Source organism: Lipomyces doorenjongii (genome assembly GCF_038497915.1).
Source record: "Lipomyces doorenjongii strain NRRL Y-27504 unplaced genomic scaffold V1508scaffold_15, whole genome shotgun sequence".
In the NCBI taxonomy this organism is placed as follows: domain Eukaryota; kingdom Fungi; phylum Ascomycota; class Lipomycetes; order Lipomycetales; family Lipomycetaceae; genus Lipomyces; species Lipomyces doorenjongii.
The window spans coordinates 176,099-203,882 of record NW_027118082.1 but is presented as its reverse complement, the minus strand read 5'-3'; the positions used below and the strand labels follow the sequence as shown (position 1 = coordinate 203,882).

Below are 27,784 nucleotides of genomic sequence, written 5' to 3'. Positions count from 1 at the left end.
TGACCACCTTGCACCCTGGCTGTGGTTCCGTTCGGCATCGCCACAATCCACAGCCCTAACCGCAACAGTCGTAGTGAAACCCAACCTCCACAGATTGTCTACGCTGTAACCGTAACTGTAAATCGGCTTAGGCATGGCTGCCATCGCCTGCCAGTGCGAGTGCCGGCGTGCGTGCATGCTTGAACGCCCCAGACCTATCATCGGCATCATTATTAAACCTCATCTTCAGACATCATCTTCAGGCTTCACCATTAACATCATCAACAACGACATCACAATCTATAGAAATCTCGTCTCCTCTTCAACACGCGCAATCTCCGATCGACTGGAACCGATTCTGTGACTTGCGCATTGTCGCCTGCCATCTTCTGTCCAGTACGGTCTTGCCCGCTTGGCATCTCGCTTTTGCGCACTCTACCAACGTCTTGTCATCCGTCTGGACGATCTGACTTGTCCCGTCGCCAAACGCCAACCACCACCATCCTGGCAGCATGGCATTCGAAGTGCCGGTCACACCTCGGCGGGTCAAAGTTTACGAGTTGCAACACGAGAACTGGCATGACAGAGGTACCGGCTTTTGTATCGGCGACGTTGTTAATGTACGTTTTTCTCCCTTATTTTGGTGTCCACGCCTCGACAGTTGCAACATAGTATGCTGGCAATAAGTCATATAAAGGAATCTAAATGCTAACATATGTGTACTAACAATAGGAGGAGGCGTATATCCTTGTCAAAAGCGAGGAAGAAATAGATCGGTTACTCTTGGAGGCGAAAATCTACAAGGAGGTCCAGTATCAGAAACAACAAGGTTCGTAGTATTCAGCAACATCTAGCTTGTTGGACTATGGTTTCTTACATAAAACATTGAATTGCAGACACGTTAATTGTCTGGACAGATCCGGACGAGACTGATCTAGCCCTTAGCTTTCAGGAGGGCGAAGGGTGTGCTGCCATATGGTATAGTTGCTCTCAAGGCCGTTTAATATCATTCAGTCTTGTGGAACGTCACTAATCCACGTAGGGATTTTATAACTGAAGTCCAAAAGCATCTGGGCCTTGACGATAATCAATCTGAGGACGCGAATGACATTCAGAACGGTTCAATTACACTTCCACCGGAACCAACTCTTGGAGCCTTGCCTGATATCGAACGCAGTCTCACGTTAGCGTCACATACCCAATATGGTCGTGATTCTATAACAAGGGATGTCCAGGATCTAGTTAGTATTAACTGAGTGAAACACGACAATGATTTATGGGCTGATAGAACTAGGATTACATTGCCAAATTAATTCCGCTACTGAGCATGGCCGAAGACCTCGAGAGTCTGCCCGACCTGCATTCACTTTGTCGAATAATGAAACTTATAAGTACAGATCAAGTGCTTCCATGATTGCCTTCCTGTTGCTAATTGATCCAGTCCTCATGAATGACAATACGATTTTGGAACAGATTCTCTTGGATGAGTATATTGTGGGCGTAGTGGGAATATTAGAATGTGGGTCCTCTCTTTGTAGTTCCTGTCTGCTTACGATCTGACGACTTCCATTAGATGATCCTGAGTTTCCGCTGCACAAAGCCAATCACAGAGATTACATTTCCGACGGTTCTCGGTTTAAGGAGGTAGTTCCGATCCCCGATGATGCAATTCGAAATAAGATCAAATACACATTTAGGCTACAGTACTTGAAAGATGTTGTGTTGGCTCGCTTGCTAGATGATCCGACATTCTCTATGCTGAGTTCGATGATATATTTCTATCAGGTCGATATTCTCAATTTTTTGCAGCATAACGAAGAGTTCACATCTGAGCTCTTTGGAATTTTCAGGAGTTCACCTTCGTCGTCACAGGGACTAGAGGATTTACAGCGTGAGGATTCAGAAATGAAGGAGCACGCGGCTCAGCAGACTATTCAAAAGAAGCGTGATGCAGTAAGATTTATTCACCAATTTTGCCTTACCGCAAAAAATTTACAACCGCAACAACGATCATATTTATATACAAGTTTCGTCAAGAAGGGGTTGTTTGATGTGATAGACTTCGCTCTTAGAGATGACATTCCAAATGTACGTATAGCTGGTACGGAGCTGATACTTTCGATCATTGACCACGACCCTTCATTTGTCCGTTCTGTTGTTTTGAAAAAGGCCAATGAGAATACTTCAATCATCGATACTCTCATTGACTTGTTACTAAATGAGTCCGATTTTGGCGTCACGTCGCAAGTGTCAGAAGCAATCCAGATCCTACTTGACCCGACATCTGGTCAGCCACTCGAGGCTCTGAGAAAGACCGCGGACATGTTTCTCCGCCAGCGGCCGGATGATCCGGAAATCGAAATCTTCTTAGACTCGTTTTACAGTCAATCTGTTCAACGCTTGTTTCAGAACTTAGCAGATTTGCAATCGTCTGACAAACTGAAGAACATGTCGTTGCAGGTGGCCGCACTGTATGGCTGCCTTTGCGACCTAGTTTGTGCCTTTATTAGATTACACGGCTACCGCAGTCGGTCGTTTTTCGTTGAGTCAAATGTTCTGGCAAATATCAGCCAGTTGTTTGGCAGTTCGCATAAGTCGCTGCGGTTAGGTTAGTATATCAAAAATTTCAATGCGGGACGTTGATTAACATGAATCTAGCGGCATTGCGATGCTTCAGACAATGTCTGGGCACGAATGATGAGTTTTATTACAGATTTCTTATAAAGAAAAGACTATTTGCGCCAGTGGTTGATCTTCTGGTGGAAGTTGGCAGCAGAAATAATTTGTTAAATTCTGCATGCCTTGAATTTTTTGAGTTCATCCGAGCAGTAAGTTGTTGAAGATATCGCAGTGCTTTGGGTTTTACTAAGTGTCCGGTAACAGGGGAGTTCAAAGCCTGACTATCAGCGCAATATGAAAACATTAGTTACTCATGTTGTCGAATTATATCGCGAACAATTAGAGAAGCTTACTTTTTTCGAGACCATTAGCTCGTTGTTATTGCGGTACGATCAGCTGCATGATGATTCGATGCCAACCTCTGATATAGTCTTTGCGGACGCAAAGCCCACTGGGTACGTTGCACTCTCTTATTGTTGTACATCGATGCTCACATCATTGTATGTAGTATTCCGGGTCGCGGTAACGGGCTTCGTGATTTGGCGTCTGATGAAGATGAATATTTCAACACGTCGGATGACGAAGAAGATCAGCTATTGGAAGAGCCCGTTGAAACTAGTGCGGGAAACATTCCTGAGCCAGCTGGTCTCAAAACTAGAGACACTTCCGACGCTTCAGACACGGGTGGTGATCTCATAATTGGTTTGCCGTCTGTTCCAGTCAGCGACAAGACAATGGATTCTGCTGGTGGAATTTCTGAAGCAGTCCATAGTCATGAGAGTCTGGAAACGGTAAATGAGACAGTCAAATGGTTATCACGGGTGAAGAGGCAAGCAGCACATGCTATTTCACCCGACTCGGAGCACCATATCTCTCTTACGCCACTTCAATCTCTAGGTGAGAAACGGCGGCGAGATGAGGCGCAACAAGAAGAAGACGACGAGCTTGTCAAGCTATCATCGAAGAAGACCAAATCCGGTGGTTTTGCTCCCAAGTCGTCATCCTCTTCTACTGCTGCTCAAGGAAGCAACACTGCTACAACGAAGAAAGGATTTTTGTCCAGTGTGAACAAAAAAATCTCAATTAGTTTCGGATCGAAACGATTTAAAGATAAGGAGGAAGCTTCTAAGTAAAAACCAGAGTATCGAACTGCTGTATATTACGTTTTGTTTTAGTCTAGTGATTATTATTGGAATCAAGGTCATTGTTGTACGTTGTTCGGTCTACATCTTGGTTGGGTGATACTAGTATTGCTTTGGAAACGTTGTATTTATTAGGTTGGGATAGGGCGTTGTATTATTCTTGCATCTGTTTTGTACAACCTACGGCCTCATTTTATTTCCTGATTAATGTATCTCTATCGTGTGTTCTTCGCAGATGATAAAACTAATTCATATTCTGATGTATTATACACAACTACTTGGAACGGATAATAATAGCAATTCCATTTTGCTCATATTTCGTTTTCGGCATACCTACAACTATTCGCTTCAAAGTTTCGATTTACTCGTAGATGCGAAACCTAACTCGTCACTATCAAGTATAGCTGGGTTGACTGTTTAGTATAGAGCGCATATCAGTAACCAATCAAAAGCTGCATTGGCTTACATTCAGGATATGGAAGTGTAATCTGTTGTCCTGTATGCCAAGCGGCTCCATCAACGACAATGGTGGCACCAGTAATGAAGGACGACGCTGGCGAAAAGAGGAAGACTAATTAATGATTAGAGGAGCCTGCTATGGTTTATTACGTCAAATACCAGTTGCATTTGCTACGTCATCAATTGTACCAAATCTCTGGAGAGGAACTGATTTTCTAGCTCTTTCTTTCATCCCTTTAGGGAGAAGACGTGATATTCCCTCCGTGCCATCAATTGGACCTGCACCAATAGTTAGTACAGTCACTACACATCCGCTGAATTACATCGGTACAGCCGCAAACATCTTACCCGGTGCGATGCAATTAAATCGAACTCCAAAAGGACCTAGTTCAACTGCCAAGGCATTGCTGAGTGCGTCAATCCCCGCCTTGGCTGCACCAACGTGGCTCTGGAACGGAACCCCTAATGAAAGACTTGTTAGTTCCGGGATATTGGTGTGAATCCAAAGTTAACCAACCGTAATAATGTAAGGTAGCTGATACAAAAATAACACTTCCCTTATTTTGAATTAGCTGATCCTGTGCAGCTTTCACAGTATTATAGCTAGATGACTGTGAGCATTCAGCCTGATATAGACCAGAGCGCGGCATACCTTCCCAGCAAATCGATGTCTACCACTGACTTAAAAGCGTTGCTAGAAAGATGCCTAAAATCAGCCAAGAAATTTCCCGCTGCTCCACATATAACGTAGTCAATTTTCCCAAATTCCTCAACAGATCTTGCAACAGCCTCTTGCAATGCCTTGTAATGTCGCACGTCAACGCTCAAGCCGATGACTTTGCTACCGTTCCGCAGCTGCTGAATCTCTGCTGCTACCTTCTCAGTTACTTCCTTTTTCCGACCAACAATCACTGCATTTGCTCCAAGAATAACGAGCGCTTCAACTTGGCGGCGGCAGATTGTACCCTGTGGCATTTTCAGCGGGCCAGCAACAAATCTAATTCAAGATATTAGCTTACAGCGCCACCTGTGCAGAAGACAACCATATTATTAAAAATCCCTGGTTGGAACACGGAAGTTGAATAAGTGGCCGTCATTGTAATTGTATTTCAGTATTTCACTATCTGTATTGTCCTGCGAAGAGCGTGTTATTTATGATGGACTCTATTTAATAATTACCCTCGGCAACTGCACGTGTTATGCGGGGACAAACTAAGCTTCAATAACAATATACACTAACTATTTTGGGCAATTAAACCCTTACCCTTTAAAACCCCCTAAAACCCTATGTTTCATAATAATTTAGTTGTGCCCTCATCGTACCATGAATCTTCGTGGTGCTATATATCCCTCAATTTTTGCTTTTTTCAAAATTGGTGCAAACGATTTACAGTGGCAGCTGTGAGGTTATTTACATTTTTAAGGGCTATGTATCTTCTGTTGATGTAATAAAATCTTGTTGCCAGAACAGGGTACAATGTCGTTACTAAACTGGGATACAACTCTGGATGTTGTCAGTGCAAGACGGAATGTAGAACTCTGATTATCCCCTCTGGTTGATTGTTCCGAATACTCGTTTTTGCGAATATTATTCGTGCCATATTTGCTGGCGATTGGCGAATTGCGAATAACGAATATTATTCGCTGACCAATATTTGAGCGAATATAATATATTCGGCGAATATTCGTTATTCGTTGCAATTACTTGCTCAGCTTCAATTAGGTCTCCACAGCTTCACACTACTAATAATCGAGAAATAAAGCCGTTGGTTTGGTTGAAAAAGTGAAGCTTGAATGACTTCATTTGCATAATATCTACACTAGTAACGATAACTTACATAACGTAGTATTACTGCCATTGTAATGGCGATAGTATACAGATAATATAAATATAATTGGACGGAGTAAAAATAAATAAGTTTACGTGGGTGATAAGCGAGCCGCGCACATTTCTACTCGACTTATATCTATCAACTTTGACAAGACATTTTTCCACAACAAAATTCGGAATCCGCTTCTAAAGAACGTAGACTTTTATTAACCTCGAAGCTACCCAAAAACACGCTCAGCTAAGGATACGACAGGCTGCAACGATCTACAATGTACCGGAATCCACCTTACGCGATCGAATGAATGGGCGACAGTCACGACGCGACGTTATTCCCAATTCTCGAAAATATATGGACCTGGAAGACATGGCTATTCTGGAGGACGTCTTGGACTTAGATTCGCGCGGGTTTTCGCCCAGGCTCACTGATGTGGAAAATATGGCTAATCTGCTGCTCGCAGAGCGCGACGCGAAAGCCGTGGGCAAGCGTTGGGCAATGAACTTCGTCAAACGGCAACCAATGCTTAAGACACACTTTAATCGCGCATACGACTACCAGAGAGCGCTCTGCGAAAATCCTAAGAAAATCGAGGTGTGGTTTGAACTTGTTAGGAATACGAAGGCCAAATACGGGATCGCTGACGCAGATAATTATAACTTCGACGAGACCGGGTATATGATTGGCATTATCTCGTCGCCCATGATAGTTACACGCGCAGAACGAGTTGGGCGAGCGAAAACGGTCCAGCCAGGTAATCGCTAATGGGCCACAGTGATCCAGGGAGTTAATGCGGAAGGGTGGTCTATCCCGCCCGTTCATCGTAGTTCAAAGGGCCAACCATCTCGCACACTGGTACTCGGAGAGCAACCTTCCGCCAGATTGCGTCATCAACCCTACAGATAATGGCTGGACAAACAACGAGACCGGCCTTGAATGGATTCGACATTTTGGTAAACATACCAACCATCGCAGAGAAGGCGGATATCGATTGTTAATGATTGACGGCCATGCTAGTCACCGTTCGGCGGATGTCGACCAGTTCTGCAAGGAAAGGGATATTATCACAATCTGTATGCCTCCTCACTCATCTCACCTTCTTCAACCGCTAGACGTTGGATGCTTCAGTCCACTGAAAAGGGCGTACGGTCGCGAAATCGAGGAGCTCATCAAGTGTCACGTTAACCAAGCTAAGGTCGGATTTCTTGTCGCATTTCGAGCCGCATTTTTCGCGTGCATGAACAAAAAGAATATCAAGGTGGGATTCAGATGGTTAGGTTTATTACCGATGGACCCTGAAGTTGTCCTATCCAAATTGGATATCAGGATACGGACTCCAACACCTCCACGTCTTCCATCCCCCACGGCCAAATCTTGGCTCTCTTAGACGCCGCACAACCCGATAGAGGCTGGTCACAGTCTGAATTCATCAAAGGTCGCATTGCCAGTCATCAAAATAGCTCACCGACACCGATTTATAATGCCGCCGTTCGGCTTGCAAAAGGGACGCAATCATTAGCTCACTTGGTCACGCTCCTACGCGAACAAGTCCGCACACTTCAAAAGGCAAATGAAATATTAAGCAAGCGCCGGCGGGTAAAAAGGACACGTATCAGGCTTGGAGGATCCCTTACAGTACAAGACGGGCAAGACCTGATCGCACACAAAGACGTAGTTGAGCAGCTGGAGCGCGAAATGTGTGAGAGCGGTGGTCGGTAGAAGAGAACAGAGCCAGATCAACGGCGCTGCAGTAAGTGCGGTAAGCCCGGACATAACGCCGGGACTTGCGATGGAAATAAAGAAACGTCTGTTGTACATAGTTCCGATTAGTTTTAATTGATTGACTTTGTTATTGTGTCGTAATTGGGCTTAGACATTCGAAGGGTCGTAGAATGTGCTCGGCTCGCTTGTATGTGCGGCTCTCTTATCACCCACGTTATACGTAATAAATATCTTGGGCGTGGTGCTGTAATGAGAATCCCCATTTGATATACATATATATACATATTTAGCCCCTGACTCGCTCACTCAGGTAATCTTGCTGTTTTCGCGGGTCTCCATTTTAATTTAATGAGTCAGTAAAGCTGATAGTTAGATAACAGTAGAGAAAACACTTAAGCTGGACACGCCTTCTTGAGCCATTGAGAAGTTAATTATTTGCTAGAAGTCAACTGCTGTCCTGCACGTGCAAGTAGGTAACCGAGCTGTACCTTAAACAGCTACAAACTAGATTATTCGAGTTAAGTCGAAGTTACACGGGATTATATGCGAATATTCGACGAATATTTAGCAAACTGAATTTGTAAGGCTGGAAGATGTTCACGAATTATCTACAACTTCGTCTACAAAACATTCTGCCTAATTCACAGGATTGATAAGAATGTTTTGATCGTGTCGAAGATGTGCGCAGAGACACCAGTCGCCATCTTGTTGCGGTGGGAAAAAGTTCATTACGAAAACGCGATTGGCAATCAGTAGTTCGTGGCAGTCGCCCAAAGAACTCGGTGTGTGATTACGCATTATGCCAGGCATATTTTGCCTGTTTCCTCAGTGAATTTCGATTGGTCTAACGAAAATTCTCGAGTAACAACGTGCGGCAAGAAGATTGACTCCACGGTGATTTGGAACTGTCATGACGCCGGACGCGGCGAGAATGCTGCGACAGCGATATATATGAGTACGAAGCTTCTCGCTTTTGGAGTGAGGCAATTCATGCTTATTGATAGATTTTGTCAAGCTGATCCTTCGTAGATGCAATCATACTTCATCTTAGCTATTTTTAATCTACTCTTTATAAGTTGATGCCACAACTGCTAGCTAATACATCCCATTGTTCTCATTACCTTAAAAAAATCCTGTTTATATGCCATTTAAGATGGTGTATTTAGTAGGCATGATTTTTTTTCATTATGTTTGGGAATCAGAGTTGATCTAATTCAGTTTGTGGTCGTCCATCCGCTTGCTCTGATTTTCATGGCAACTGACGTGAAAAATCGTCGATTATATTACCGGTTAGCTGTCATCTGCGGGGAGCGGAACCTTGAGCCAATCAAGGGACTCCTGCAGAACCCTCATCCTACGGTCAGTGCCTGAAGCTAGACTTCAATGGAGTCCGACTCTACAACGGATTGTTAGAGCGGAAACCCAAGTCGGCAATGAGCCCGTAGCCGTTGTCCGTCTCATGCAAGCTCTTCTGGAACAGTTCACGAAAGCTGTCATCGTAGATGCTGCTTTTCGTTAATTGCCGCATATAGAATGGTGCCCACCGAGAGAACACGAACAGGCACAATCCGTTGTACTACTCGTTCTGCGTGTCCACGTCGCCCGACTTTTTACTGGCAAATGCATGCCCTAGACAAATCCAATTTCCATCTCAAGCATTGGATGGCTGTGGGGATCATCAACTAATACCTCTGGAAATATAACTTGGCTGCTTGGGCTACCTTATGCGAGCCCAGGGACTCTCGTCTTCAGCAAATTTAAAAGTAACTCCAGACGGTGCTATTAGATATATCGCGAAACATACTGACGGCACAACGCCGAACAACTTCCTGCAAGGTGAACTGTGCCATTGATGGATTTATGCCGGACCGGCACCATCAGCATCTTTGAGAAGGACTCGCTGCACCAGATCGGGATCGGTGTCGTGTTCCAAGACTGTCTGGGACTACAATCCAAGACGTAACGCAAAACTAGTCCGGCCGTTAAGGTAAACGGCTTCTCATCACGTCACCGTCTGCCTCATGTTCATAACAAGGAGTAAACTATGCATCATAGGACATGATCTATCGTGTATTTTCTGATAGGACGATGAATATAAACAAGCTAAGTTAGCGCAGTTGACGCGACGAGCCAAAGTTAGGTGAAGTCGTGGTGGCTCGTAAATTGCATGTGGATTAACTATGTTTACGTATTGATTGATACCAAGTGGTATAGGAATGGTTGGTTCACTCTCCATGAATCTCCTTATATATACAGAATGATAGAGCATAAAGATTATGTCTCTCTCTTCCAAGCAGTGTCACATTAAGTCGAGTGATCAAGAAGTGAGCCAGGAATCAGTACGTGGAAGCTCTCCCGGGCATCCAGTACGCCTTTAATTTGTCCCTGGTTTACGGGATTCCTGACAGATACGACGTTAGCAGTAGCTCCAAGTAAGCATAACGTGCCCACCGAGGCTGTTGCACGAATATCCGCCAGAATTTCAATATCCGTATCCGTATCCACTATCCGCCGATCAGCAAAGGAATCGAGATGATCTATTCTGAATTTCTTTGCGAAACTCGTATGAGTGTTCTGGACCACTTTCTGAACAATTATATATTGTATCTATGTTCTCTCATCGCCGCGGCCTGTACCATGTGTTTACCGAGCTCTTGAGTCTTGAACTCATCACAATATACTTGAGATTATGTTCGGCCATCTCCGCGACCGTGTCGGTGGTGTCCTCCCGGAAAAATCGCGGTTACCCGTGGGGCAAGGAACTCGGGCTCGTGCGATATTCTTACACTCTGGATGCACGATTTTCTGTGATACGAGTTGTCTAAATTTACTTCTTACACCTCCGTTTTCAAAGCTTTCATCGGATGTAGACGTGCGCGAAGGGAAATTGGAAATAGATTCCGAAACTCCCTCAGACCTTCTAGTTAATATCCCAAATATATGATGATCAGCTATCCAAAATATTATTCTAGAAATCCTAAACTACTGGTAACTAAGAAACCCTGAAGTAGACATTGGCACTAGCTGTTAAAGACGGTACGAGGAAATATCAATACACCGGGGACGAGTCAGACACTTACTATACCCCATTTTGACCTGGACTCGTGTCAATACCGACTTAATTCAGGAGGAATTGTGCAACGATGACGATAACGATGCCGGATGCCTCATGCTACGCACAATACTATACGACTGGAACTTCATCAAGCGTTCCGCGACGACAGAACGGTCGTCTCCAGAGAATTTTGAATATCTGACCCGCAACTTCGGAAACTTCAAAGATCACGTGTCTCTGAACTAGTCCTTTTTGTAGGAATTTAGATACTTTGAGAGTCCCAGATTGTTGCGTCGGACCCAAAGCATCCAAATTGATTGGGACTGGTACAGCAGCGGATGAATATTCTCAAACGGCCATGGTGGCAAGAGCACAGTTAGCCATGCCTGCCTCCGAAGTCTACGTTGAGAGGATGTTCAATGCGAGAAGCGATATCCTGGAAGCTACGAAGATATTCCATGAAGGGCGAAACAATGAGAAATGCTGATGTTGATGGACAACATGCAGAAATAGTGGCGTTACACGTAGAATGTCTTCCGCCAAATGTTCATTTCTATTTCGTATCCTTGGTTATCTTTCACGCTACTTTTCGACTAATATGCTCACATTGCAGTAATTTTATACTAAAGTGCTTGTATGGCAAAAGATATTGAACCATCTTCCTAATTTTCATTATTCGCCAAAATGGTCCGCCAATGGAAAGTGGCGCATTGCGTATCCGCTAAACCGGCCAGTCTGCTTACAGCCCTGTCCTTCCGCACTTCTTTATTATACGCTACAATATTCCTTTGTGAGTAATCACGCAACCCCAAGGCAGGAGAAGCTTTTGTTTTTAAGATTTGCTCACTCGGATCAATAAGTAAGTTGATAAGCCGTCACCTCATCATGAATCATGTGGTTGTTGGCAACGAACAAGTCATTTGGGCTGGCTCTGACGACACTATGTGAAGCGTAACTGATGAAACACATATCCTTCACATAGCAACCGCTCAATCAATGGTCTGTCAGTTCAGGGTCAGTCGTTGCTCAAATTAAATTAGCGACGAGTATTCATACATGCAACCAGCCGGATGGATCGTTGGACCATGTCATGAGCTTGGGCTTCTTTGATATTCTACGGACTGTGCATATCAGGCCAATTGCAAGTTGCATATTTCAATACATTATGCCGTGGTATGAGAAAGTAACGATAACTCATCTTAGGAATCATTTCTTTCCAAATCAGTCTTATGTTCTTGCTCTTCAAAAACCATTTACTCCTTTGTCCTCAGTACTAATCTGAAACGATAATTGATGAAAAGTTGAGAGGACAAATGAGATGTCAATTGAGAGATATGGGACATTGATTCGACGTTGTGCCACTTTTCTTTCAGATGTTTCAAAATAACTTGAATCAACGCCTGCTAATTTGCCGAGACCCATTGACCCATTTGATCCCATTTGCTTCCGAAGTTGAGGCAGACTTTGTTACACCACGTTTGCTGTCAGATCCAAAGTAGAATTTCGGTTTCAAAATGACGACCTGCTACGGAATTGTCTGACGAGTAAATGAAGGACTTCTACGTGTGATTGATTGTTTCACGGAATAATGGACTCTTGCCCAAGTTTATAGGTCCTTCATTTTCCTCGAAATATCAGTCTCCTCATGTCCATTACCTCGGATAAGCGCTGCACGGCGTTGGAGAGCCAGACCGCTTCTTTGCCGCTAAACATTGTTCACCATCCTGTTTTGAACGAGAGGCCGCTTTTCTCCCTCGATTTCCAGGTCACTGCACAGCCGGCATACATAAAGCAGAAAATGATTTGTCGAGAAGTAGTCGCTGCAGGAGACTACGAACAGCATTAGGTTAAGGGAATAAAGATGCATCCAAGGCGCCAAAGGACTAAGCCGAATGCTTCAGGCGATGGCTCGAGGCGCTGGTTGGATATTTTTTGGGTAGATTATTCATGCTTCCGACGACGCTCTGAAACTGTAGTTGCGCTGCTCTTTCGTTCTCCTGTTCAGGTTTGGACTCGTTCTACTTGGTTGATGCTCTTCCGCTTCTGGCGGTGTTGACACCGGAATTATTTCCTATACCAGCTTTTCCTTATTTTACGATAATGGTAACATTTCTTTCTAACGATTTCGGATAACTTATTTCAAGGAAGCGTCTCCGTTTTTGGTCATTTGGAAGCGTGAGCTCATCATTTGTTATCAAATCTAATATGACTTCTAATCGTATCTCCCACTATGACGAGAACATCAACAAACACTACAGTCAGTACGGTCAGGAATAGTGTTTGTTCGCCGTCTAAAGATAAAGTGATCATTGAAAGTCGTTTCAAGCGGAGACGGCTACAGGAACGAGAAAATTGAAATGTATATAATACAAGAAGGCATCCCACATATTCATGCAATGATTATGACATAACAGAACAAGCAATCCAAATCATGGATACGAAAAAAAATGGTCGCAATTGGATTCTACGTTTACATTCGCATTTTTTGTATTCCACATTCGAATATATATTGCGAATAATACTAGAGAAAATTGTATTCGTATTCCTCCCTAGTGGACTTCCGCGCTGGGAATAATAAAGTAGCTTGAAGAACATAATACTCACTCCAACCAAGGTAGAGTTATCTGGTTCATACATAGCACGACCATCGTACTCAGAGGACCGCAATCTGCAGCTGTAAATAAATCTTTGAGCGCATACTGTCATAAAGGACATGTTTCACTAGATCACTGCCGGGAAATGAGTAAAGAGTACCCTGAGCCTACTTTACGAGTCAAGGCTAGGTGCACGCAATGTGATTGGCTGTCGCCTTACATAAAAAGTGCGATAGGGACTGTCATTAAGTGTCCTGGTACACTGTGGCACACCACATATGCAAAGAATATGGACACAGAAATGGGGTCACTATTGGGCAGCTTTCCAGATATCTTCGAGCAACCAGACTCTCGCATGCGCATATTAAGCGAGATTTCCCTGTGAGGTCAGTGATTCTGTATATTCATTCTGTGAATCTTCTAAGTCGCGCGCTATCCGAACGTTACCCGACTGGACATTGAGGAAAGGATTGATTGTCCATCGGCTAAAACTTGTCTAATACTGCCACTTCCTTACTAAAGAAGTAAGTTCTAAAGTTCAATTTGCGAACATTGCGCGGTATCTTGGAATCATCATCTGCGGGGTCTTCAAGAAGGTCACAATGACGCAAACAGGTCGTGATGCGTCACGTCTGCGTGCCGATGATAGTGACTACATTCGGGTAGTCTATACAGATATATAATATATTTCGCAACCAACAGTAAGACCTTCATATACAAAGGACTGCTTCTTCCAACTATGAATTATTGCTCTCAATTCAGGAGCGACGTCATGTTTAGTCAACAGTAAGCAATCTTATTGGACGCAAAGTAGCGGTTTTAGGTAATGATACTGGCGGTGGGTCGCGATCATTTCAGCTCGGCTTTAACTAGTTGGACTTTGCTCAGGCAGACTTGGCTCCACTTGCGATTTCGTGAATTTACCTCGCAGCAACTCGAGTCGCACCTCACTTTTTTTTGAGCTTGTCACGAAAACTTCACTGTGGACGTCAAGAATCAAATTCACCTAATGTATTATATTGCGTGGGCTTATGTGGACGGAATTATGGTGCATACCAGGCAAGAACACGTCACCGGCAATTTCGTTAGCTAACAGAACTTGCCTTGGAAGAAGACCATCGAGGCGTCGATCTGTCGCAAGAGCTGGGGCTGGGCAAGTGGGTTTGATGAGGTGAAGAATTATCTGGAGGACGATGTCGTCGCCGCTTACTGGTCCTAGGCGACTGTCAGATTATATACCGTAGTGAAATTAGACCGCATTGTAATAGAGACATTAAATCAGGCTTTGTTATTATTGTAAGAATGTCGCAGCACCTGAGGTCGATTTGTGCTGATGAGCCGACTTGAACTCGACTTGACTTGACTCGACTTGACTAGGGTTCCAAGTGGCCTCAAGTTTACACACCCCTAACTGGAATTCAACTAGAACTAAATAAATTAGTGGTTCTTGAAAAGTAAAGAAAGTAAGAAGGCAAGAAGAAGAATCGTTAATTTCTTGAAAAAACTGTTAACTATCATTTATATTTCATGTGGATTTATTATGCTTTGGTTTGAACCACCACCCAGACTCATTATACAAATAAGCGAGTAAACCACAACATTACAAAGCAAGCCGCAGACCAGAAAAAAAACAGATAATACAAAGCAGCCAAGCGAAGTGACATATAGGTCATAATCTTCCAACAATAGCTTAGTTTCGTGCTGGTTCTACAATAGAGATCCCAATCGGGGAAACCGCATATGTTATATAACCAGGAATGTTCAGATTCGAAGAGTATTTGTTGAAATTCCGGTTCATTGACTATTTGGCTTCTCCAACTCGGTCTTGTTTTATAATGTTCGATGCCGGTTGATGGGTGAGGCGTAAGGGCGTGCAACAGAGACTTACTGCGGACAATTAGCTGAACCGGACGAAGAAAAAGACATCAAGAAGGCATTAGAGATTTTAGCAAAGGAGATTCATGGGGAGTAAACTGACCATACCGATTTGGGACTAGAATAAAAGTACACCCGGTATCTCTGAGCAAAATGGCATCGAACACTGATCCCTTGTAAATCATCAGAACGCGTCGAGCATTGTGTTCGTGAAACATTTTCTATTGTCATGAATTATTTGCCTTCGCATGCACATGACTATCATGAATCAAAGATACACAGATGTCAAATCGGACAATTGCCTTGCCAACAGCGAAACCCAACGGCCTTGTGATCGATACATATGAATGTTTGACTCGGAGAATACAGCAAGAGCCTATGTGACGTATGCGATACACCATAGTTTTCGTATCTAGTAAATCACAAGGATCATACTTTATTGCTTTTTTGCAATGCAGTAGAAACTGGCATCACCAGAAATCTCCCAATAGCAGTAGCAGTAGCCACGTGAGACAAAGACAGCCTCCTTCTCTCAAGTACGAGTTTCAAGGATCAGCTAACCGACTCGTTAGATCCTTACGCAGATTTTGATCAACATGAAGGCAATTCTCTAGGACCCATGACTCTAGCCAGCAAACTTACGAATGTCCTTGTGCGGCCATGCACTTCTTAGCAAGAACATGATTGCATCAGTAATTAGCGTCTCTTACGGACAGTTTCTGTCGAGTAAGGAAGTGTACTATTCGACTTGTAAGGCAAAGGGACAGCGACCACCAACTTCAATTAAAGGTCCGACATACGATACTAAATCCTCTTTGTATTGATACCGATGTGTACTCTATATTAGTTCAAAAACGGAATGGTCGGTTTACTCCCATGAATCCATCATTAATAGTAAACCATTGGTGCATTGTATGAAGACTCTAGACGTTGAGCGCTGTATGGGAAGAGAATCTTGCTAATACGATGGTACGACGCCCTATCGGTTCAAATATGAAACTTTTCAATGGCATTTTTTGATATTGTCCTTAATAAATGCTCCTTACGATCATTTTCTGTATATGACTATTGGCTGCTTAGGCTTGACCGCTCATAGTATAACTCCGCCTCTCTCCAAAGTAGGCGCATTCTGTTCTGCTTTATATCTGTTTCGTTGAATTCGAGATCATTCTAAAACGTCATGCCATGCCATTATACGTTGTGCTCAGCCAGAACAAAGATAATTACTGATTATTGAGCAAGAATACTTACATCCTACAGTTAAGAATAAGTCGTCCACAGGACTCATATATTAGTTTATGGGTGAAACATGATGTTCTGCTCTTTCGTATGTCAGAAACGTTACAACCCCTTATTACCGTTTGGCTTCAGTATGATTATCCTCCTGATAGAAATCTGTTAATTATTATAAATCAAACAATGCAGTCTAGTTATTCTTAAAAATTTACAAACAATAAAAAGTAAAACAAGGACCAAACCCTTAATATGGCGCTCCTCAACAGCATATTTATGGTTTGGTCGTGAGATCGGACTGCCTAGGTGGGCGGATGTCTTTATTTGCAACACGGCACTGTTCTCCTGTGTGGTTTTTCCTGTGATTACCACAAAAGGGAACATATGCGACAATTGTGAGCTGTGTAGATTTCTTTCCACATGTATATGGTAGTGAGACAGCAGACGGAACCGCAATGCGTCTGGGCAGGCAAGTGAGGTGAACAGGTAGCTGTTTAAAACAAGATTACTTAAACGCAGACATACCTTGGAAGATCTAGCCGAGGCCATCTTCCGCGACTGTGAGCATTCACCCCATCATCTGCCCAACCTGGCGATTACCAACAATCGGATGTTGACTGCATTAGCTTCAACGAGTAGTTTATGTTGCTCCTGAACCGAGCACTACATGCATACTCGGCGCAAGCTCCGTCTGTAAACAAGCACAAAAGAATGTTGCAATAAGTCGGTGGTAGACCAACCATATAGTCAACTTCCTTTACAAAGAAGAGATATGACATCACCTTCGCCATTCAAGCCATTTAAGCCAGGCAAGCTCATAATGTGAGGAATTACTATCATTCTCTATCGTATCAGCCCTTGTGGCTGCCGTACCTGCATTTATTAACAGTGCGCCGTCGGCTCGCTGGTTTCTTGATGCGATTTTGTCTTTTTGATTTCGAGGACTACGTTGTGTTGGCCGAATTCGATCGGCAAATTACCCCAAACTTCCAGAGTTCCAAGACTGGATTCATACCACGTTCCCCCGAGCGGCGCTGCCATTCGTGTAGCACTCTGTTTCATTACCAATGAACAGACACACTCATATAGATGGGTCTTGGAGCAATTAAGTAAGCTCAAGGAATCTAGAACTTACCATTATCGAAGCTAATAACATATCCATAGACACCATAGTATTTCCGGACGTCGCGCGTAAGGTAGTCATCACGGATGCCCACAAGGCGTTGATGAAAGCCTTGGCTGAAGTATGTCCGCAAACTTTCAATCAGATTAAATCACTGCCGCCGAATGTTCAACAGCATGCCGCAGTTCGAGAATTTCATGGCAACAGTCAAGCAACTTGCGGTCAGTGACAACGACAAGGATATTGAGAAAGGTTACAGCAACTTGAGAAAGAGTTTCCTTCACAAGCTGTTGGCTACTTAAAAGCACAATAGTGGGACAATCCTGAGCGTTCAGAGGTACAGAGGGATGCTTCCGTTAGTCCCAGAGGAATTACAGGTAGGTCTCCAAAATAAGCATGGGATGTACATCCTAATAATCGTGCAATCAGAAAAAAAGTTGACTGTCTCTCCATTTTGTCGGCAATATGCCAAGACAATCAAAGCGCTCTAGACCAAATCAAGAAAATACGAGCTAGCAGATATCGCTGATCCGCTAGATGTTCAGAATCACGCGTCCTTCGATAACCAAGCTCTTGCTGATGAAACTTAAATGGAAAAGACAGGACTAAACGATAGAGCAACAAATGAGACGATAAATGCGCTAGCAAATTTCTGATAAATCTCTGAGGTACACTGTACGTCCTAGGGTTTCTGAAAGAACTCAGCAACATCAGATTCAAGATGTGGATAAGCAAACGCATGATGATACAGCTGGTAAACTCTTCGAACAGATTATCACTAATAATATATCGCCAACAATCATTCAGTAAACCCCAACTATACTTGTTCTTTGTCTGAGACGTTGGCCAAATTGGGGTCTATAGGAAACAGAAATTACCAAGGCCTGAGAGGGAAATAGTAGACACTATCAAGTTATTTTGAAGATCTTTTGTCAGGTGGCAAGAAGATAGAGTGATATCTCAAAATTGCCGGATATTCTTTTCACAAGGGAGATTATGTGGTCAGACTTGTAAGCGAATGGACTGAGCGGTTTAACTAATGGGTATAATGTTGGAAACTTTACCGAAAACTGCATCAGGCATGCCATGGCCCTCTTTAGTTTTATTTCTATTGCCAAAAAAAGCGTACAAGAAAATAATAGGAAGAGTTTAGTTCCCATATGTACATATAGAAAAGGCAAAAAAAAAGGAGGAGGAGGAAAAGAGCAAGGGGAAAATGTTGCCAACCCTTCGTGTACTGTTGACAACGACGACAGGTGCTAAGCGTCCTCAAAGGTGTACCCGTCTCTCAGCAACATGAGCATTCTCATAGTTTCTGGACTCATAGAATGTCTTCTGAGACGTATTAGGTCCCGTCCTTTGTTGAATATTCTCTCCACGGCAACTTCCGATGCCGGAATTGCAAAGTAATCCAGGGCGGATAATGCCACCCGGGGGAATTCTTCTTGATGTGCTTTCCACCAAGCACAGAGCCAGTTCTTTCATTCAGCACTACTCCTGTAATGTCAATGGTTTCACTTTTAAAATATCGATCCATATCGGATTGCTGCTCTCTTTTAGGCTGCAGTCGTTGCAACATTCTAGCCTCTAAACTAGACTGTCTCTCTAGTGAATCGTGAGCTGGTTTCTGCTCTAATTGACATGGATACTCTCTATGAAGTCTCTCCCTTGATTTCGTTCACAACAAATTCCCCATCTTCGCCAAGCTCTTTTTGCAACAGGCCTGCTTTAACGCGCGGATCTAGCATCACCTTCCGTAATAGGTGTCCGATTTATGCATAAACGTGTAATACTTCTGGTACTTAGCCAATCCGGCTTCAACGGCAGCAGCAATATTTGCATTGAGTTCGGAGAATTCATCCTTACATTCAGCTGCATCCTGTAGAAGGTCCGAGAGCTCGTAATAGATGCTAAGTGCGAGACTGATTTGTGGCGTACCACTTGACACTAGCAATGCGAACTCGTTAAATCTCGTAAGCACTTTATGTATTTGTTGCAAGTACTTCCAGTCTTCCGAGGAAAAGCGAGGAATCTGATTCTGTAATCGAATAAACTCTTCGATCTGCCTCTTTGAAGCCAGTCCATCGGCTAGCATTTGGTAGGTGGAGTTCCACCGGTTGTCAACATCATAAGAAATAAACTTATCTCGCAAGTCATTAATTTTACATATGTTCTTCCAGCTCTGTTTCGTTGGGGAGTTCTAGCAACCCACAGAGCTATAATTCGGAGGCGCGCCATCGCAGACTGTGGTCCGATCTCTTTCCCCTCTCGGAGTTTATCACATGCCTCGCTTGCGCTCTTGATGTCGCCTGATTTCAAAACTGAGAGTATTTCCTTGACGATAAGATTAAGAATATGCGCCAGACAGCGTATATAGCTATCAAGGCCATGAAATCGTAGGGTATTATTGTCCGACATGGTGCTCTCTGTTGCAAGTCTCGTCGAGAGATTGAAATAGAGTTCTGAGACTAATGTCTCATTATTGCTCGCATTGTCGGCAGTAATTGTCAAGAGCTTGTACTCCAGGTCAAGCTCTCTGAGAAGGTTTTCTGTCATTTCTGCCAAATTTTCTCCGGTATGTACGCCTTAAATCTCCTTAAACTCAAGAAGACATTCTTGGTACTCAAAGTCTTGATTTAGCCAGTGGCCTATAACCGCGAGAACTGCGATAGAATTTTCGCTTGTCTAGACATCCAGGAAATGTGCAATTGTATTGCAGGTTGCGGCTAATTCCTCTTTCAGTTTTGACCGGTATTGCACAAACTCCGATTCAATGCGACGTTGTAGAGTGCGTCGAGATCCAAACGGTAGCGTAACTCCAGGGAGATCTGCAAACATTGCGCGAAATGTAGGTCTTTCTATAACTGTAAACGGCTGCAACTCTCTAAAATAGCACTAATTGATCTTTGTCCGGGAGGCGAAACACTAACGCCATTATGCTTTTGCAAATGAAGCTTCATATTTCTGGTCGATGTCCCTCTAACTGAATTGAAGGTCTTCCAGTCACAGCCAGGCTGCTGACAGCGAATTTCTTTATCAACTTCCAATTTCTCGGACCTCTTATTGATGAATTGGTTATTGGGTAATACTGTAACGGTGAAGTATGCCCAGAGCCACTCAGTAACAGGTCTAGCTCGGGATCTCTTTGACGTGCTGGATGTACTTTCGGCAACTGACGTGTCTTCTAGTACCTGAGAAATGATTCTTCAGGTAAGACGTCTGTTCCTGCCACGTTGTCGACAGATCCATCAATCGTTGATTCTGAATCCAATCGAGGTACTTTAAAAAGTCGATCTTCAGGCTCTGCTTCCTCATCACTACCGTCATTGAGGAGGTAATAGTCGACTTCGGGACGCAAACGGGGAGGAAGATTTTCCGGCTCATGACTTGTATGTGGACCGCGGAGGTATCTGTTAGACATTGGGATCTGATGTAGAGATGCGGATAGCTTTGATAGTTCTATTAAAACTGGATGTCCTACTTCAATAGAGTTGTGTCAATTGATGATATCCACATGAGGTTTCGACCTCTACTTATACTTCTAGTGTTTGATTGGTCACCACATTACCCTCGCCCTGTATCGCCCATTTGGCGATATGGTATCGCATTTTGGACGATATACGCGATACGATATCGCCTACTCGGCGATAAAATGGGCGATAATATCGCCAGACTTTTTCTGCCGGCGATACGATATGCGATATGGGCAAACCCCGGCGATATCGTATCGCGTCCAGCCCTAGTTAAGTTACTACGGCTTGGTACTTCGTGATGCTTTGTTGTATTTTTGTATTGATTTGGAGTTTCATATTTGTTACTTGTCTTGGACCGACTAGGCAGATCGTTAGTCCGTCATATGATTTGTCCATTTGGGTTACGTGGTAGCAACCACCGGCATATAATCCTAACATATTTATTGCTTCATTTTGGGGACATAACATAGCTTGAAGGTTCGGGTTTGTAAAATCCATGCCGTTTTCTTCTGTACGCCATTTCAGTTGCGTCTGACACTTTGTGTTCCAACTCCCTCTACTAATCAACCGGACACTGTATGCTGTGTATACAACACTACATTGCGCAATTTAATTCTCTACCACCAGAAGAGGACAATTTCTGCCGCCATGAATTACGAATGCTAATGCTATCGCAGCTAAGACTTGAAAACTATTATTTTACATGGCTCGACCAATGCAAACTTCTTGGTGCTTTGTAGTGGTAGAGCAAGACACCTTCAACGCCTCACTTGGAATTGAAAGCTAGTGTCGAATCAACTTCCCAAGAGCCCATTAATGTCGGTGACAAATAGGTAAATTTTATCAGTAGACATCCTAAGTTGAAGTCAAAAATACTCCCGGACATATGACCGTCAACGTGTAAAAAGCGAGGATCCCGAGATTATTACAAAATGGTTCGATCTCGTACAGAATACCATTGAGACGTATGGGATTGCCGACAACGATGTATATAACTTTGACCAAACCGGTTTAAAATATTCGCAGCTGATCAGAAGAAGACGTGCGCCGAATTCCCAAATCTATCAGGCCAGGCACAGACTGTAAATGACCAACATACACAACTGCACAACGGCAAAAAAGTATGCGCGAAGCTCTTAGGTCATTTATTACTTCTAATACTATATTGACACCGGAGCAGAAGATAAACAACATACACCACGTCAGGAAGAAATGGTTCAAGGAGAACTGTGCTAGATGTACAAGTAATCGAAGGCGATGTGGGCGTTGCAAAAAGGTTGGACATAACTACCGTACGTGTAATTTGGGTAGAGAATAATCTTTTATCTTTATTGCCTATAATGTTAAATATCTTTGCTGCGGATTGAATTTAGAAAAATAAATCGAATGGTCGGTTTTAGTGATCCGCTGGATTGCCGATCTCTTTATCGAGGATTTCGTTTAGGTAGTTACTGGGCAAAATAAAATAAGATTGAGATTCTGAGTGTTTCGTACCGGTGGCGCGATGCGATAGGGCGTAGCTATACCCTAGCCCATATCGGGACTGGCCAGTCGTATCGCCGAGCGCGCACATGTGAGCGCCGCAGGGACCCGGCCACTATCAATACATTCGAGGTTATATTAACATTATTGTTTTGATGCAGCACCAATGCGACAACGTACTGCGTAATTGCCCCTGGCAAGGAAGTAGTGCATCATCTTACCGACTCGGGGCTATTGCATTTATACCCGCTTCTGCGTGACAGGTTCGACGACTTTTGCCGCTTCGACTCAGCTCAAACGACTTCACTGTTGTGACCTAGCTGCTTCTCGCGTCGCCTTTGTGGCAGTGAATCCGCCTTCGTCACTTCACAATAACCTGTACAATCCGCTTCACCAACATACCAAATGACTGTATCCGTTCCTCCGATTTCGCAGTATCCAGCGTATCATGATAATCCGTCAGATACCTTACGCACTGGCGGGCTCGACTTCAGAACCCCCCTGGCAATTGAGGACAAGCCCAGTCCAGTATCTCGCAAATTCAATAGGAAGAATTTACTCCTACTGTTCGGCATCCCTCTACTAGTTCCTGTACTATATTTCTTCCTATTCTGGGCACCAAACATCAAGTCCACAATCTACCAGATTACTCCTACAATAAAGGTCGCTGATTTTCCCGCCGAATTCATGCCGGCATCCGCCGATGGACGCTTGATATTTATTGGTGATATTCACGGCTGCAACGTCGAGTTTGCCCAGCTTCTCGACGCTGTGGGCTTTATTCCTTCTCAAGATAAGCTCATCCTTTTAGGTGATTTCATTTCCAAAGGTCCCGACTCCATTGCTGTCCTAGAAATGGCCATGAAATACAACGCTGCCTGTATCCGAGGAAATCATGAGAACACTTTACTTCGACGCTACGCCGAAAAGCACGGCCAAAAGTTTGACAATGACGTACGGGATAGGCTGGCGGATGGAAGCAAGGGTGGTGGCTTGGAGCACTTTGATGATGATGATGACGACGATGAGGATGAGGAGATCCATCTTATCGGACAGAAGATGAAGAACATCAAGAGAAAAAATATGCATGGTATGATGCATTCAGCTTTCGACCGCGTGAAGCACCCACATACTTCTGCTCATAATGACGACGATGACGACTGCATGATGCATGAAATGGACGATAGTATTCTAGACTCGGGTGATTATGATCCATCTGCCGGTGGATTTGTTCATATTATGGCAGATGAGAAAAAGATCATTAAGAAAGCTACGCCGGAACAGATTGAGTATATAGACTCATGCCCTCTCATCCTTCGCATTCCTGAACAGATATTTGGGCCTAACTGTGGTGACGTGTCCGCTTGTCATGCAGGTCTAATGTGGAACGTACCCGCTCTGGAAGATCAAGACCCAGCAGTCCTCCTCTATATTCGCACGGTGTTACCGCCGGACAATTCTACGGCTTCTCCGACACGTGATGGGATCTTCTGGAATGAAGTATGGAATGACTATCAGGAGACGCTCCCGCCGTCTCAAAGACGCACAGTGTTGTACGGCCATGATGCTAAGACAGGTCTTGTCATCAAGAAATATTCTAAGGGCTTAGATAGCAGATGTTACAAGGGTGATTATCTCACTGCATTAGTCGCAAAGCGAGATGGACTCGGTGGTTGGGCGAATGAGCTTGTTAGTGTAAAATGCGAGGTGCATGACCCCAAGCTTCCAGGCTACGTTGACGGGAAGTTTTAAACGACAATCTGGTAGATTATGAATATTGTTATATTATCGTGATGTTGGGGTTTTGTTTATTTATGATTGCTGGCAAGCCGGGCCCTTTGTTGTGTGCGTACTTTCGTGATGCATTGTTTGTGTTGCGGAGGCTGTTCTGTTATTTTGGCACGAGTAACACGGTCTTCGCAATTCTAGGAGTAAAAATCACCAATATTAGATATTATTAATCCTCTGTAGAATGCACTTAATATTGGGCGATTAGATAGAACTCGGCGTTCATTCACAGTAAATTTAAGACGAGAGAGTAAATGAATGGCGCCACTGTGATGTCGTCGACGTCATAGCATGGCAGAAAAACTCAGGATTGATATAGCTAAGTTATAGTTTTCGCTTTCAAAACGCATACCAAATTTCTGCAAATATTGTGGACATTTAAGTCGAGACGATGGCCACGAAACTATTGCATGTACGCCCGATTCGACGATCCTCCGGCTTTATTCGACCAAATCGGACCCTCTATTGCGGATTGCTTACCGACAATCGGCGCAGCGGTCGCGATATATCGAGCAAACGACTCCTTCCAGAACGGTCGAATACGCTTCCAAGATCGACTACGCAGCTGTGTATTGACCCTATCTATCAAAGACATGATATTTTTTATGTTGGTCTAAGGGTCAATGCTAGCAGACGTCGGGGTATATCGACGAAGAGCGAGAAGGCTCCGTTTTGGACCCGTGGGCGCTTAGTGTGCGCGGGCATTCTGACAATTGCAGGAATCGCGTATCTCTCGTTTCCGAAACATAACTATCCAAAGGAAGTTGCAGATCTCATCAGACTGGGCTTAAAGGCAGAAAGGAAAGACACATCTGATAATTATGAACGCGCGATCTCGTTTTACTTGGCCGCCCTGGAAGTCGCAGAGCATCTGGATATGGATCAGACTTGCGACGAATACACCGGTCTACAGATCAAGGTTGGAGAAATTCTCGAGCGCCTTGAAGCAAACGAGGCGGCACTTTTAATGTATAACAATATTCTTGAGAATGGGATTGTGTGGCTGCAAGAAGACCCGCGTCGGGCAGGCACTATGTCATCCGACAAGGTGATACGATATTTGCGCGTGAGCGTCCGCGCAGCAGAAATAGCCGAAGCAATAGGCCAGATCTCGACGAACCTGCCAATGTTGGGAATGTGGATTGAGACGTTACAAAAGAGGCTACCCGATAATTACACCAAACTTCTCACAACACGCATTATGGATATCGAGGACGACAGTGCTATTCCGCTTGCGCTATATAATATTCCGCTGTATCCAACGAACGAGGAGAAGAGGCAGTTCAAACATGTTGATTACAACATTGAAGATACTCTCGCGCTTGCTAGAGATTACTATGCAACGCTATTAATACAAAATTCACGACCGGGTGTAGGGTATCATGTAAAGAACGAGAATATCAAACTAATGCAAATTATGGGTATTCCTCTGCCACGAATTTTACGCACGCGTATGTATTAGTCTCAAACGATTTGGTAGACGCCACAAACCTGACTGTTACAGAGGTTGATATCGCATCGGCATACTTCATCTGCTACGAGCGGGCTATATCCGACTCTCACGACTCTCCAGGCAATTCACCGATTGCGACGCGGGACGGGCCAAGGTATCTAGAATTAGCTGCAACGTGCTTAAAGGATGCAATTTCAAAGATGACGGAAACTCGTGCCTCTTCTGCTGACACCAAGGATTATACGGAGGAGGATCACCAAGACCTAGATATAGCGCAAGCGTTGGCGATTTATGGGCTTGGAGTAATTGAAGCAAAGAAAAAAAACTACAGGGAGGCCATGGATTTGTTTAAGGAGGCACGAATTCGTGCAATGGGCTCTCAATTTCCAGAGCTTGTGGAAAAGATCCAAGGGGAGTGGTCGGCCATGGTAAAGCATATGAATATGGACAGAGTTATGGATACAAATGCAATTGCCGAAACCATAGAATATCTTCCGCCGCTGACTAAAGCCACATCTAGTAAGTAGCACCTTGCTAAGGCCAAATAAGTCATGATATTCTCGTTATTGTCTTGTAAATATTGCATATGACGTGTGTTGTAGCACTTGGACACCTGCATGGTCTCTATGCGCAGCACATGTGGTTCCTTGCGAATAGACTCTTGAATGTTTACTTTAGCGACTTAGTGCCATCCACACCAGCGTTCTTTGTTCCATATATCGGAGACTCCTTTAGTGCCCTTTTGTATTTCGAGTTCCTTCATTGAAATGTTGCACATAAACGTTTCCAGAACTCTGAGTTTTCCTCTGAGGGAAGTCCAGGGGGTTTGTAACCCAAAAATATTATAGTCTTCCCTGGGAGGAAAAGCAGCCCCAACGTTACAATGAGCAGGTCACAATGAGGAGGTCACAATGAGGAGGTCACAATGAGGAGGTCACAATGAGGAGGTCGAAATTTCCACATATTAGCACCAACCCACATAAGAGAATATACAGATCGCTCACCGCCATCGTAAACCGGATCAGAAGCTATCACAATATCAAATAGCGAATAATCAATCCCTTGTTCTTTTCCCCAATACAAACTGTCAACCACAATCTCGTGATAGCTATCAGGACAACAACTGGTGGCATTTTCCTTGATAAGAGGAATTGCTTCTTCGACATAAGTAAGCGCAAGCTCAAAGTCTTCGATTTCGCTTACAAGATAAATTTCACACCTTCCGATAGAGATAAAAACCAACCGCCCCTTTCCCTGACGAAATGTTTGATATGCTTACTGTCTTCTCGTAATGGTGGGACAGATGATTCAAAATTGAATCACAGAGAAAAGTGCCAAGTCCCACACTTTGCTGGTAAATCAGAGGCTATTCTTTCCCATATATGCATTCAGATCTGTCAATATAGAGAGGGCGTAGCAAAAAAAAAAGCTAACGTATTAGTCCTCGTCATTGTCGCTACGACTATCGCTAACTATAAATGGACCCAAAACAAGAGGAGTGATTTTTAACTCTGAGCATTCAATTGGATAGAGAAGGACGTAGAACTCTTCCTCAATACTGGAAGCTACTTGAAATGGTCAGGGCGCCTTTGCCACTGCCATAAAATCCATGAAAATCTAGCGCACGGTAGTACATTTCGCTAATATCTGGCTTCCCTACGGCGCGCAAAATATTAACATGCTCCTTGCCGATGACATCGGCAGCCACAGCGATCAGCCTTTCTGCTGGAATGGCTTCACGATGACATAAATCCATTTCGTTCACAATGTCTAAATGCAGGATAAGAGTCGAACAGTTTGATTGAAGTGCTCGCCTCGGAAAAAGTGTTCGTGGAAAAATCCCAAATGTCATCCCGCCCCATTTATTGCCAATATCAGTCGCACTATCCATAGAAATATTTAACGATTTTGATAGAAGGCTAGACGAGTGCCTTTCGAGACCAGTGAGCCAATTGACCTAT

General features: G+C 43.9%; 5 protein-coding genes across 5 annotated transcripts; 3 read left to right on the top strand and 2 right to left on the bottom strand.

Annotated features, from left to right (window-relative positions):
* Nucleotides 1-37: 37 nt before the first annotated feature.
* V1508DRAFT_65048 (component of IIS longevity pathway SMK-1-domain-containing protein) lies at nucleotides 38-4,025 on the top strand. Its single transcript, XM_066942991.1, has 10 exons — nucleotides 38-599; nucleotides 712-808; nucleotides 876-957; nucleotides 1,022-1,220; nucleotides 1,274-1,370; nucleotides 1,421-1,498; nucleotides 1,553-2,587; nucleotides 2,638-2,807; nucleotides 2,863-3,053; nucleotides 3,107-4,025. Exons 1-10 carry the CDS (start codon nucleotides 492-494, stop codon nucleotides 3,729-3,731), a joined length of 2,682 nt encoding a protein of 893 aa, XP_066796806.1. The 5' UTR covers nucleotides 38-491; the 3' UTR covers nucleotides 3,732-4,025.
* On the bottom strand, nucleotides 3,974-5,441 carry V1508DRAFT_414606 (uncharacterized protein). The gene is made up of 7 exons (XM_066939949.1): nucleotides 5,219-5,441; nucleotides 4,852-5,165; nucleotides 4,717-4,802; nucleotides 4,548-4,661; nucleotides 4,359-4,478; nucleotides 4,207-4,311; nucleotides 3,974-4,144 (listed from the first exon to the last, which is right to left on the bottom strand). Exons 1-7 carry the CDS (start codon nucleotides 5,294-5,296, stop codon nucleotides 4,089-4,091), a joined length of 873 nt encoding a protein of 290 aa, XP_066796805.1. The 5' UTR covers nucleotides 5,297-5,441; the 3' UTR covers nucleotides 3,974-4,088.
* Nucleotides 5,442-20,598: 15,157 nt separating this feature from the next.
* V1508DRAFT_414589 (uncharacterized protein) lies at nucleotides 20,599-21,369 on the bottom strand. The gene is made up of 3 exons (XM_066939948.1): nucleotides 20,845-21,369; nucleotides 20,791-20,818; nucleotides 20,599-20,770 (listed from the first exon to the last, which is right to left on the bottom strand). Exons 1-3 carry the CDS (start codon nucleotides 21,046-21,048, stop codon nucleotides 20,757-20,759), a joined length of 246 nt encoding a protein of 81 aa, XP_066796804.1. The 5' UTR covers nucleotides 21,049-21,369; the 3' UTR covers nucleotides 20,599-20,756.
* Nucleotides 21,370-23,245: 1,876 nt separating this feature from the next.
* V1508DRAFT_368380 (Metallo-dependent phosphatase-like protein) lies at nucleotides 23,246-24,573 on the top strand. Its single transcript, XM_066937408.1, has 2 exons — nucleotides 23,246-23,523; nucleotides 23,770-24,573. Exons 1-2 carry the CDS (start codon nucleotides 23,270-23,272, stop codon nucleotides 24,332-24,334), a joined length of 819 nt encoding a protein of 272 aa, XP_066796803.1. The 5' UTR covers nucleotides 23,246-23,269; the 3' UTR covers nucleotides 24,335-24,573.
* V1508DRAFT_414581 (uncharacterized protein) lies at nucleotides 24,574-26,631 on the top strand (the record flags this gene model as incomplete). Its single annotated transcript, XM_066939947.1, has 2 exons — nucleotides 24,574-25,821; nucleotides 25,875-26,631. Coding segments are annotated over exons 1-2 (1,532 nt in total), but the record flags the coding sequence as incomplete, so codon positions are not given.
* Between the last annotated feature and the right edge of the window lie 1,153 nt (nucleotides 26,632-27,784).

Bases quoted from the DNA above. Each gene is read 5' to 3' on its own strand.
- V1508DRAFT_65048 (XM_066942991.1), top strand. From the start codon at position 492: ATGGCATTCGAAGTGCCGGTCACACCTCGGCGGGTCAAAGTTTACGAG. The intron at 1,371-1,420 runs GTACAGATCAAG...TAATTGATCCAG, and splicing joins TCGAATAATGAAACTTATAA to TCCTCATGAATGACAATACG. The intron at 2,588-2,637 runs GTTAGTATATCA...ACATGAATCTAG, and splicing joins GCATAAGTCGCTGCGGTTAG to CGGCATTGCGATGCTTCAGA.
- V1508DRAFT_414606 (XM_066939949.1), bottom strand. From the start codon at position 5,296: ATGACGGCCACTTATTCAACTTCCGTGTTCCAACCAGGGATTTTTAAT. The intron at 4,803-4,851 runs GTATGCCGCGCT...ACAGTCATCTAG, and splicing joins GACATCGATTTGCTGGGAAG to CTATAATACTGTGAAAGCTG. The intron at 4,662-4,716 runs GTTGGTTAACTT...GTCTTTCATTAG, and splicing joins AGCTACCTTACATTATTACG to GGGTTCCGTTCCAGAGCCAC.
- V1508DRAFT_414589 (XM_066939948.1), bottom strand. From the start codon at position 21,048: ATGTCTAACAGATACCTCCGCGGTCCACATACAAGTCATGAGCCGGAA. The intron at 20,819-20,844 runs GTCTTACCTGAA...ATCATTTCTCAG, and splicing joins ACAACGTGGCAGGAACAGAC to GTACTAGAAGACACGTCAGT.
- V1508DRAFT_368380 (XM_066937408.1), top strand. From the start codon at position 23,270: ATGCCGGCATCCGCCGATGGACGCTTGATATTTATTGGTGATATTCAC. The intron at 23,524-23,769 runs GTTTGACAATGA...AATGGACGATAG, and splicing joins GCCGAAAAGCACGGCCAAAA to TATTCTAGACTCGGGTGATT.